The sequence below is a fragment of the Marmota marmota genome, unplaced genomic scaffold, assembly GCF_001458135.2.
Source record: "Marmota marmota marmota unplaced genomic scaffold, marMar, whole genome shotgun sequence".
Lineage (NCBI taxonomy): Eukaryota > Metazoa > Chordata > Mammalia > Rodentia > Sciuridae > Marmota > Marmota marmota.
Window position 1 is genome coordinate 30,460,542 of NW_026000229.1, and position 13,322 is coordinate 30,473,863.

General features: G+C 38.4%; 1 protein-coding gene across 1 annotated transcript in view; it reads left to right on the forward strand.

Annotated features, from left to right (window-relative positions):
- Nucleotides 1-13,322, forward strand: part of Shc4 (SHC adaptor protein 4) — a 133,381-nt gene that overhangs the window by 33,329 nt on the left and 86,730 nt on the right. Inside the window, exon 2 of the mRNA XM_015480686.2 lies at nt 2,662-2,732. Coding sequence (XP_015336172.1) covers nt 2,662-2,732 — 71 coding nt within the window. The remainder of the gene's footprint in view (nt 1-2,661; nt 2,733-13,322) is intronic.

Here is a 13,322-nt window from a genome sequence, read left to right on the forward strand (position 1 = left end):
CCTGAAGGATGAAGAAGACTCAGACCTGCAGAGCAAAGGGGAAGGTTTTGAGAGAGCAGAGGGGTCAAGGCCCTGCCTTTGGGAAGAGTGGAGTGGATCTGAGGGAAAGGAAGGAGCCAGTGTGGCAGCAAAGTGTGTAGAGAGAGAGGGACAATGATGGAGTTGGAAGGATGAGTAGGGCCAGGAAACACAAGGTCTAGGGGCTATAGTAATGAGGGGATTTTGTTTATTTTGTACTGGGGATTGAACCCAGGAACACTTTACCACTGAGCTGAGTCCCCAGCCCTATTTATTTATTTATTTATTTATTTATTTATTTATTTATTTATTTATTTATGACAGAGTCTTCCTAAGTTGCTTCCAGGCCTTGCCAAGTTGCTAAGAACTTGTGATCGTCCTGCCTCAGCCTCCTGAGGAGCTGGGATTACAGGCATGTACCACCATGCCCGACAGTGGGTTTGTTTTCATAGATATTAGGGGTGTTAAGCAGTGGAGGCTCATGATCTGGTATGATTTTTGAAAAATCATTGTGACAGAGAGTGGAAAATGCAGGTGCTTGGTCACCTTTTCAAAAAGTGTACACTGATAAGCCTTGCCTGACCTTCATGATTTACAGCTGCAGGAAAAGATGGCATATACTTCTGCACCAACAAGGTATTCTGGGGGAATTAGAGGTGTAGTCTATAAGTACTCCCCAAATTTCATGGGGAGTGTATTCTTTCCAGGACCAGTACTGCAGGAGACAGGGCAGCAGGGGCTGAGTTGGGTTGTGGATCAGAAGAGGGTACTGAAAAGCAAAAGAAAACAAAGCAACCAATGAGGACACATAGATAATCTTTTTGATTTACCTTGATGTGGAACTTGAACCCTTGTTCTGAAATGGACATTTCTAAATTTAGCTTTCCTTTCCTAATAAGCCTTATGGTTCATTGAATATAAATCTCTAGACCTCACTTACTTCCACGTGGTACCCAAGCCTTGGGAAGGTAAGTGTGATTGGGCAGAACAAAATGTTTCTTATGTTGATGTTAGACTCCAAGAGGGGCATGATTAAAAGGGGTCTGGCTGAGAACATTCCAGCCAGTGTGTTCTCAGTGCAACACTTGTGCACTGAGCTGGTCTTAGGATGCAAATCTAGAAAATCTGCTCAGAATACTACATGAACTCTTTGGAGAGAAACACCTCCCCCACCCCCAGCTTCTGCCATCTTTCCACAGTGCTTTTGCCATATCCAAGCAGAGGGAAGCTGAAAGGCTTCCAAAGGAAAGCTAAACAGGAAACATATCATTTCCAAGGAGCTGACAGATCACTTTCAATCAGACTGCTTGGCTCTTATAACATTTCCAAATCACTTCTCAGAGAAACACTCTCCCTAGTCAACCAAGGCTCTGCTAAGAGGCTTTCCTCCCACGGCCTCACCTGGCAAAGCTACATAGAAGACTAAGCCTGTATTTCTAGGCTTCTTTTCTCCACAGGATCCAGGATTCAATTTTCAAACTGTCAACTTGTTATTTCCTGGCTATCCCACCAGTGTCTTACAGTCAACGGGTCCCAAATGAATTCATCATCGTCCCCTTCCTGGCTTTCCTGTTTCTGTTGATGGTATTACTGTTCCCTCTGCTCTCCTGACTGAAAAAGTCTGAGTCATTCTTGACTCATCCTTCTCTCTTATTCTCTATGTCAAATCAACTACCGAACCCTGTAACATCTATTTCCGTGATGTCACTTGAATGGGTCTCCTCCTCCCTATTGCGACCATCCTTCCTCCATGTGGGTTGTCAGTACCTCCATTTTCCCACAGGAACATCCTAACTTATTCCCTCACTATTAACCCACCCACCTCCACACTGCTATAGGCTTCAGCCTCCTCAAACCCAGATTGCATCAGGCTGTTACCAGCAGCAAGACATGGTTCCCCACTGCTGCCACATTAAATACACACTGTCTTTTAGCTTCATATGTCACAATTCCTTTTCCAATGTTCCACATTCAAGTTTAACTTACTAATCATTGGTATGGGACATGACTTTTTTTTTCCTTGAGCTGCTTTATTATTTCAGTGGTCTTGCAAAAGATGATAAAATTGTCTTATGTTACTAATTTCTGTGATATATATATATATATATATATTTATGCTAGTTAGAGCTTCTTTGAAGATTGGACATTCCTATATTATTTGTCTCACATTTTTTTGCTTCCTGTAATGTTCAAGAAATTATGCATAGTAGGCATCTAGGAGCTTTACATGTGTGAAATAATTCAGCTTTTACAACAATTGTATTTCCATTTTACTGATGACAAAACTGATGCAGAAAAGTTAAGTAATTGGTTGTGATTCCCTAATGAAGAAGTGGCAGAGACAGGATGAAAATTCACCCCATCTGGCCCCAGAGCCCACACTCTTGATCACTAAACTCACATTCATCTCTTTTACCTGCATTCCTGGTATCAACTGTTTGCATTTTGCTAATGTTTTGAACTGAACCGAAGTGTAAGGCATGTGTCCATTAATGATCAGATAGATCAATGGCAGATGGAGTTTGCATATGTAACTCGACATCAGGAGCTGATTTAAGGTGCTTCCCAGGAAGTCAGTATTTAGCTAAGACACAGCTTTGTGGTATTTTTGTCCTACTTCTTCTTATTTTTTTCTTATTCTAGTACATGGGCTGTATTGAAGTGCTGCAGTCAATGAGGTCACTGGATTTTGGAATGAGAACCCAAGTTACAAGGTAAGAGACTAAAAATTATGGGGAGGTTTAACATCTATAGTTTAACATCACAACAATTTCTCCTGCAGGAATTTCATGCAAGCTTTCAAAGTCATTATAGGTTTTTATCCATATGGCTAGAAGGTAGAACATACCCCAGTGACCTTGCATCTCAAGTGGCTTTATCTCATCATGTGAAAATTACCCAACTGTGTGACAGAGCATCTGTGTTCCATATGAGGACTAGTAAGATGATTCAGTCTACAGAAATAGCTGGTTTCCCAGGTACCAAAGTACTTAAAATTGTGTCTGGAAATAGGACATTACAGAACCTCATACCTGTCAAAGAGGTAGCTAAAAATAAGAGTAGGGAAGAACTTTTAATATAAAAAAATCCCAAGCTGTCTCCATTTATGCCATCCCTGACATGAAAGTCAGTCTGAGCTAGATGAAAGAGTTGAACCTGGGGGGGAGCCATCCAAGTGGCCCCAGATAGCTTATGGGAAGAAATCAATCTTTATTATGTAGAGCTCAAGTAAAAGACTGAAATACAAGGCATGGTTCATTATAGCCAAGTTCAAAGCAAGGAAGTAAAGGAGAATATGTGGGTGTGAAACTTGTAACTGGGAACACTGTGAGATGAGAGAGATGAGGTGAGAGGACTAGGATTGACAAGTGGTTTAGAATGGAAACTTGTGCATCTGTGGTAGATGGTGCTGTGTCTCAGGGGTGTGCCCAGCTGGATCTGTGGGTGCTACCTGTTCTGAAGGTGAAGGTTCTTGTTGCAAAGAGAGGAACTTGTTCTAATGATCATTCCATGGAATTCTAGGCCTAGAAAAGGATCCTGTGATCAAAAAATTTGAAAGAACTTTATTGCTTTTTAGGAGAATCATAATGTACAATGATATATTAAGAACTCTGAGAGTTCCTGTGCAAAATTAACTTTATGCCGGGCATGGTGGCTCATATCTGTAAGCCCAGCAGCTTGGGAAGCTGAGGCAGGAGGATCTTGAGTTCAAAGCCAGCCTCATCAAAAGCAAGGCACTAAGCAACTCAGTGAGATCCTGTCTCTAAATAAAATACAAATTAGGGCTGGGTATGTGGTTCAGTGGTCGAGTGCCTCTGAGTTCAATCCCCAGTACCCCACTCCCCAAAAAAGAACTTTACCTCAAATATTTCTAAACTTATTTGGCTCAAGAATCTTTTTTTTTTCCATATAATATAAATAAAAAGGGACTGGGGTTATGGCTTAGTGGTAGAGCACTCGCCTAGAACATGTGAGGCACTAGGTTCAATTATAAAATTAAATAAAATAAAGGTATTGTGTCCATCTACAACTAAAAAATTTAAGAAAAAAATATAAATATAAATAAACAATCCTTGTATCCCTAGGGTTCCATGGGATGCACTTTAAGAAATGCTGATTTGATATTCTGCCTTATGAGCATTGAAATATGTCTTTGCAAACTTCTAACCAATCCTTGGTATTTGATCTAGAGTCAAAGAAATGAAGTAAAATCCTGGATTTTTGCTTGCTTGTTTGTACACTTGATACCTACCCCATCCCTAGAGCATGGAAGAGCTTTAGTGAAAATATTTATCAAATCAGTGCAAGTTCCTCTTGACTCTACTTGCAGTATTTGGAGATAGCTACCACTTTCTTCTCTATATCTTCCCTTTTGCATTCTTAGCCCCTTCAATAATCCTTCAAGTGATGTGGGGTCTGGACTACTTTCCACACTGTTAACCCTATTTTGGAAATGTTTTAAGCTTTATATCATTTTGATGATCCTTAATCTGAGAAAAACCCTTCCTATGATTGATCTCCCAGGTGTCTGGGATAGGGGCACAGGACAAAGGAATGTCCACTTTCTGGACCTGAGTGCTATGGTCTAGGTGTACCTTTTCCAAAAATTCTTACATTGAAACTTAATTGCTAGTGTGATCATATTAAGAGAGGAGGTCTTTACTAGGTGATTAAAGGCAGATCCCTGGTGATTGAGATTAGTGCTTTTATAAAAAAAGTAAAATGGTGCTGTTTGCCCCTTCTGCCTCGTGGAGATGCAATAAGAGGCTCCCACCTATGAAGCAGAAGCCAGACACTGATTCTGCTGGTGCCTTGATCTTGAACTTCCCAGCTTTCAGACTGCAAGAAATTAATTCTTATTATTTACCAATTATCCACTCTAATGTAGTTTGTTATAGCATCAGGAATGAACTAAGGCACTGACAGTGACTTTTCTCAGTTCATTCATCCATTCATTCATTGACTCATTCTCATTTATTAAAGTATTTATAGTATGTCCATTAAGTGCCTGAAACTGTTCATGAACTAAGGATCCAGCAGTGAGTAAGAAAATGTCTGCTCTCATGAAATTTACATTCTGGCTGGGAAAATGGACTATGGCAAGGAAATAGATATGAAATAAACTTTTAGGTAGTAATAAGTGTTATTACTAAAACAATAATTCAGAATAAGAGAATAGATGTGTAGAGACTGGCCTTTTAAACTTTCTTTTATATCTTAGTTATAAAAACACTGCATGTTTACTCAGAGCATTTGGAAATTAAAAAATATGAAAGAGGAAATTACTTATATTCTCACCTAGAGATAATGTCTATTAACATTTTATGTTTTGGAATTTCTTTCCAGTGTTTTTATTCTATGCATGAGCTCACAATGATTTTTTGCAGAAAATATGAAACATATTATATATTTCTTCCATATTAATCATTTTCCTATTGCTCCAATTTTTTTCTTTACCTACCTTTCTTTCTTTCTTTCTTCTTTCTTTCTTTCTTTTTTTTTTTTATAACGGAGATTGAACTCTGGGGCACTTATTTTACTGAGCCATATCCCCAGCCCTTTTCATTTTTTATTTTGAGACAGGGTCTCACTAAGTTACTTAGGGCCTTGCTAAATTACTAAGGCTGGTCTCCAACTTGCAAGCCTCCTGCCTTGGCATCCCAAGTTGCCAGGATTATAGGCATATGCTACCATGTCCAGTCTTTAGCTCCTATTTTTATTTTATATATATATATACACACACACACACACACACACACACACACACACACATATATACACACACACATACTTATACAGCGGAATGTAATATATAACAAAATTTACCATTTCTAAGCGTGCATTTCTGTGGCATTAAGTATGTTTATACTGTTGTACAACTAACACCATCATCCATCTCCAGAATTTCTTCATCCTCCCAAAATTAAATTCCATACTCATTAAACACTAACTTCCTATTCTCTGCCTCCTCACTTACCACAATCTCTGGCAACCACCACTTCTACTTTTTGTCTCTACGATTTTGACTAATCCTAAATACCCTATATAAATGGAATCATATAGTATTTGTTCTTTTATGTCTGGCTTATTTCATTTAGCACAATGCCTTTGAGGCTGAGTGCTGTTGTAGTATGTTTCAGAATATCATTCCTTATTAAGGCTGAATACTATTCTATTGCATGTATATACTGAAGTTAGTTTATCCATCCACCAATCAAAAGATATTTGGGCTGTTTCTTTAAAGAATTTTTAATGGCTGCATAACATTCTTTTAATTGTTGTAATACTGCTATGAACATATTGTCAACATCTCTTGAGTATTTCTATAGGACAAATTCTAGAATTAGAATCATTGATCAAACAACTTAAATATTTTAAAGGCTTCCGATGTGTATTGCTAGGTTGTTTTGCAGAACAACTCTACTAATTGAAACCTTTTCTCCTTCATCATGTATCTATGTATCTTCTAGAGTCTGGGGATGTAGCTCAATGATAGAGTACTTGGCCAGTATGCACAAATTATTTAGCCCTTGGACTCAGTCTCTAGCACTGCAAAATATAACATACAGATAAAACTTTATAAACTATGTGTCTATACTTTCTTATTTAGAAAATATTAAAAAACTGACTTATTCCCTCTGCTATGAAGATTCAGCTTCTCACTAATGTACACACCCAAAGGAGAAGGTCTGGCTTTGCCTTTGGATATTATTCTTTATAGATATGTCTATATGTGATACAGACATAAGAGATTATGTTTTGGGCAGATTTATAGAAGCTTGAAGGTGGTGGTCTTTTTCAGATTTGGTAGTGAGGAGGCCTCTCTGAAGAGAAGAAATTTGAGCTAAAACCTTAGTAAAGTGAGGGATTTAGCCACAGGAGTACTTGGGATAAGAGAGCTCAAGACAGAAGAAAATGGTTATGGACATTATCTGTCCCCAGCATCAACATTTTGGCATGTAGTTTGGTAGAAGTATGAAGGAGTATGCACCTTCTCCCAAGAATGGATTAAAAAAAAAACATTCAATGAATCTCAGCCCAGGAGAGGGAGAGATTGATTGGAGGGGAGGTCTGAGTTTTAAGATACTCTTTGGTAGCCTGGGGATTTCATCTGCTATGGGGCTTGAAAAATTTTTAATTAATTTTTAAAAATTTATATATGACAGTGGAATGTATTACAATTCATATTACACATATAGAGCCCAATTTTTCATTTCTCTGGTTGTATACAAAGTATATTCACATCAATTCATGTCTTCATACATGTACTTTGGATAATGATGACCATCACATTCCACCATCATTTCTAACCCCATACCCCCTTCCCTTCCCTTCCCTCCCTTATGCCCTATCTAGAGTTCATCTATTCCTCCCATGCTCCCTGCTCCCACCCCACTATGAATCAGCCTCCTCATATCAGAGAAAATATTCAGCATTTGGTTTTTTTGGGACTGGCTAACTTCACTTAGCATTATCTCCTCCAACTCCATCCATTTACCTGTGAATGCCAAGATTTTATTTTCTTTTATTGCTGAGTAATATTCCATTGTGTATAAAAGCCACATTTTTTTTTATTCATTCATCTACTGAAGGGCATCTAGGTTGGTTCCACAATTTAGCTATTGTGAATTGTGCTGCTATAAACATTGATGTGGCTGTGTCCCTGTAATATGCTGTTTTTAAGTCCTTTGGGGATAGACCGAGGAGAGGGATAGCTGGGTCAAATGGTGATTCCATTCCCAATTTTCCAAGAAATCTCCATACTGCTTTCCATATTGGCTGCACCAATTTGCAGTCCCACCAGCAGTGTGTGAGTGTACCTTTTATTCCGCATCCTCGCCAACACTTATTGTTGTTTGTATTCATAATAGCTGCCATTCTGACTGAAGTGAGATGAAATCTTATGATTTGCATTTCTCTAATTGCTAGCAATGATGATGAACATTTTTTCATGTATTTGTTGATTGATTGTATATCATCTTCTGAGAAGTGTCTGTTCAGGTCCTTGGCCCATTTGGGGCTTGAAATCTTGAGGTTGATTTCCATATGAAAGGCCAACCGTCATTCACGTTACTTCAGAATCTTGTACTAAGCTTCCCCTTTCCAGCTTCCTGAACCCATTCACTGGGATTCATCAGGCTCCTCTCACCTTGATGTCAGACTGGCGCATTCAGTAATGTGCCTATCTCAAAGCCATGAAAGTTGCTGCCTCTGAGCAGATGGCTTCATTGTTCATATGTGATCAGGTTAAAAAAAATGGTTCACTTTCCCTACAGACTCTATTTCCCACCTTACTTCCCAAATGTTTAATCTTTTTCATTTTCTTTTAACTTTTCCTTCTTTCCCCTTGTTCTACTTCTTTAACCTGTATGTGTTTTGACATTCAACACATATTTAATTTACTTTATTATGATTTTCATGGATGTTATCATTTAAACATTATTGTTAAATCAAGTTTCAAACTTTTTTATTTAAAATTTTATCTGTTCTCAAAGTTTTCTCGTTTACCACATTGTCCTGTTCAGTACAAGACAAAATTTTCAGTGAGCCAGTTATAATTTCGAAAGAAAGAATTTTATTTTGTGTGATCACACACAGCTATCTCCTCACATTTTCTATCAAACATGATAATTCAGATGTGAGTGCTGATAAATTAGTGTAGCTGAAAGTCTCCATTATGGGTACAAACAAATGGGGGCTGATGTCCCTCCCATAGTAAATGTCTCACCATCTCTAGGTTGCATATAATAGACAACAACGTGACGTCCTGGTAATGAAGAGGAGCCACAGTTAAGATGTACCAAGAGGATCCCCATCTGAAACAGGAGAGAGATGGAGCAGAATTCCTGTCTTTATGATGAACTTTTTGCCAATTGTCTAAGTGGTGAATCCATAGGAATCAGAACTCAGAAGGTACTCACACGAGAGCAAAGAAAAAGAAAAGGACAAGAGGCCATTTACTTTCTCAGTAGTTCCCCAGATTACACCCCATTCAAACCTCTCATCACACTTCTCTACCTTGACTTCAGGTGGACCGCCAGGAAAATGAGAAGGTAGACAAGTGGAAGACATGCTGAAGATGATAGAGACATTGCTTTCTCCTGGAAGACTGTCCTCGTGATTTTAAAAGCAAAATTAAAGAAAGAAAACAGCCCTCATTTGATCCAAGTTGAGAAACACACACACACACACACACACACACAAAATCAGGTGGTTGAAACCTAAAGCCCAGCTTCCCTCCCTTGAGTAACCCACCACATCATGAAAAGATGCCTCCTTGGTATGTCCAGGGGGGACCTGTCTTAGACACTGAAGGAGGAATAGACACATCAGGGTAAACCCAGTAAATGAAGCGGTGTGATGAAGCTTGACTTCCAACCTGAAGAACAGAACCTCATATTTTGATGCCCAAAGAATCGTAGAGGAAATATGTAATCCATCACCACATCACCACAGTGCATATTCTACCCCAAGGTGCAGGGCCAACTGTTAGCAAAGGGAACTCCAGACCCTCACTTTACTCCTTTGTCCTCTTTCAGTATTTGGTGACTTTGTAACTCATATTTATTTGGTAATAAAATCAGCCAGGCTTAAGTGCAAGGCATGCAGCACTGGCTCCCAGGACAGCTAGGCACAAGTGGCTCACAGTGGCTTTGCTGTATTTGCACACTCGCCATCCCTGGGGTTCTGTGAAGGAAAATGGGGAGCTTCCAGAGAATAAGTGGTGAGTGCTCCCTTTTGGGGTTCTGTCTTAAAATTCATTTTCTCTAGCTGATCATCTCAGGCTGCACATTGTGGTTTATCTGCCCCATTATGCCATGGGGAGAAAAATCTCTTGAGTAGTGTTGTTTTTTTGGAACTGCTGCTATAGACAGTAAGTAGGCTGTTTGGGTGATTTGGTACTAGGTAAGGCAACAATGAAGCAGAGATCATAATTCAGAAGATATTATAATTGGACTAATTTCCTGTTTGTATGTAATGTTATTGCTCCTGAGCAATGATTCTGAAAATTCAATTCACTAACTTGAAATTTTTGATTCTTTGGCTTTAACAGGACATTAAAGGTAGCTCTTCAGGGTCTCTCTCTCTCTCTCTCTCTCTCTCTCTCTCTCTCTCTCTGTGTGTGTGTGTGTGAGAGAGAGAGAGAGAGAGAGAGAGAGAGAATAACCTTTTGATGCAAAGCAGCTCCAAGAACATTTCCATAAGGTCTGGTGCATGTGGCTTTTAAGAGTTGTGAACATTAGGAAGACAGGTATTCTGTAGAGATCAAATATCTGTGTGTTAGGTGATTACATTAAGATACCCATTTGTTTGAAAACAGCCTGGCATTTATCTAAACTTCCTGAGTGTTACAGGATCAGGATTGTTGAGTATGTATATCTCTACCTAAACCTTGGAGTAGTTGAACAGCATATGGTATATTGATTCTGTGCTGACTTAGGATGAAACCTAGGAGTAGGAGTAGGGTTGCAGTTCAAATGGCATGCTAAATGAGAACCACCAGAGTGGAGATAAAAGAATGAACCTGTCAGGAAGGGGAACACACCCCAGGGAAGACTTTTAAAGTTCTAGTTTACACCAAGGATTGGAAACAGGCATTGTGGCTAAGATGGAATGTACATGGCTGGTTAAAACAAGTCCCATTGTTCGTTGCTCAGAAGAGTATTACGACTCCAGTAAGGATCTGGAGTCCCAGGGTCAGGTTCATGACCTTTATCAGCCTTTAGAACAATAAGCCATGCAATGAAACATAACATTCATAATTAGTATTTCCTAGGTGAGCACTGGTATAAGTGGATATATTTAGTTTCACACGTTTAGATGTCAGGAAGCCTTTGCTGGATGTTTGACGTGGCACATGTGTGAGTATGCAGACAGTGACTGCTTTTTTTTTCCCTCCCAAGTTTCACTGTCCTCCAATTCCTCACAATCTGTTTAAGGCTAAGATCTCACTTCTCAAATACTTGAGATAAATAAAACAGCCCATTAAATTTCTTTTAGAAGTCTTCAAAGACCTAACTAAAAAAAAAAGTATGTCTCCAATCAATTAGAAAAGATTCTTACAGTATGATGGAGTTCTGTGCAGAGAGAAGGTATGAAAACCAACTGTACCCTTGTCCTCTACTCAGTGTATTCCACATGGCAGGTGCACAGTGATTATTGGAATGAACAGATGTAAGATTAAGAAGTGTACTTAATTATACTTCAAGTGTAAATGTGGTACATACACACCATGAAATACTATTCAGTCATAAAAGGGATGAAATCCTTTTATTTGCCTCACCATGAATGGAACTGGAGATCATTAGGTTATATGAAATAAGCCAGCCACAGAAAGGCAAGTACCATATGATCTCACTCATGTGGAATATGAAAAATCTAATCTCATAGAAGTCGAGAGTAGAATGGAGGTTACCAGAAGAAAAGCAGAGTAGGGAGAAGGGAAGGAGGGGTGGGGAAAGATTGATCAATGGGTACATTGATCAATAGTTATAGTCAGATAGGAGCAAGAAGTTCTGGTGTGCTGTTGTTGCATAGTAGGGTGAGTATAGATAACAATAATGTACTCTCCGTCTCAAATTCAGAGGAAAGAATTTTGAAAATTTTTATCATAAAGAAATGATACATGCTTGAGGAAATAGATATGTTTAAGCTGATTTAAATATTACCTACTGTATGCACATATCAAAATGTCACCTCATTAACATGTCTAGCTTGTTTTTCTATAACAGTTAAAATTAAAGTGGAAAAATTATTTTCAGTACAATAACAACATCACCCTGATCATCATCATTGCTAATGTAAATCCTATGGGGTCATCTCATTCTTAAAAGTTTTTCACTTTTTTTTTCTGGTTATGGAAAGTAAATCTGGTTTATTGTGGAAATCAGTAAATGGAATTAAAATAGAAGAAAAACAGACAAAACACTGAGATAACCAATAGTAACAGTTTGAGATATAGTTTTTCAACTCACATCTACAAGCTCATAGGGGAGCATGTGGTGCATATTAATTGATAAGCTGTTTTTGCCATTTATTGTGCTCATTTTCTAAAGCATCAAGTCTGAGTAGTAATTCTTTGACCTCAGCTTTAAGGTAAAAGGAATGATTTTAAGTGTATCCATTTGCCATAAGTGTATATTTATTGATTCTTTTTGGTTTTGAGTAATAGAAAAATGATGGCCTAGTTTAAGCAAAAAGAGAAGTTTCTCTTTTTTACTTATTTATTTATTTATTTTATTTTTTGCTACTGGGGATTGCTGTACCACTTAGGTACACGCCTGACCCTTTTTATTTTGAGGCAGAGTCTTGCTAAGTTGCAAGGCTGGTCTTAAACATGAGATCCTTCTGCCCTCGGCTCCTGAGTCACTAGAATTAACAGGTGTGCACCTCCAGGATTGCCCAGAAGAAATTTCTTGGAAAGGTTATTGGGGTAGCTCATGGAACCCGAGAAGCAGTGAACAATCAAGCAAATAAGGACCAAGTTCAGGACTTCCAAGGCCTCCTCACATCCCCATCTCTGACTCTCTCAGTTCCAATTATCAAATTCTCAGGAAGGCTGCTGATAGTGATTGGCGCCAATTTCTGAACCATTCACCTTTGTCCAGGATGGCGTTGTATTGTGGCAATATGGCAGTTCTGTGATAATCATATACTGGGCAGGGTGGAAGAGACAAGCTGTAGGAAGAAAGGGAAAGGGAGGGGAAGGAAAAGGAGCAGTAGGAGGGGAAATGCTAGGAAGATAAAAGTCTTATAAAATAGAAGTAATAAAAAATAATTTCCATCTCAAAGGGAAAATGAGACATCATATCAATTTCTTTGGGCACTTTAAAAAAATAAAAGAAAGAAAATTGAGACTATTTAAATCATCCCTAAATGCTCCACTAAAATCTCATGCTTGCAAAATAGTTTACTCAATATTTAATGTTATTATAGCAGTGCATTAATTTTGGAACATACATCAACTTCACTGCATTTTTATGTGGTGGTTGGACATTTCTGGAAATTTTGAGAATCCATGTCTAGGTACTGTGTATATTTATGTCCCTTTTATAGGACTTAGGGCATGGCTTTAAATATTTTTAGAAATTTATTAAATGGTCATAGTTTTTGTTCCATGACAAACTATTTAAAGTATATCTTTATTTTACTTGTTGAGGGACTCCTTGGTCAGGAATGAAACTCCCAATTATAGCATCTTTTCCTTGGAAAATATGATGCACTTTATGGAGTGGTTTCTAAAAATATGTTGCAGCTAAAAACAGGGCTGCTGATTTATCCATGTACATCTCTAGAAATCTGTA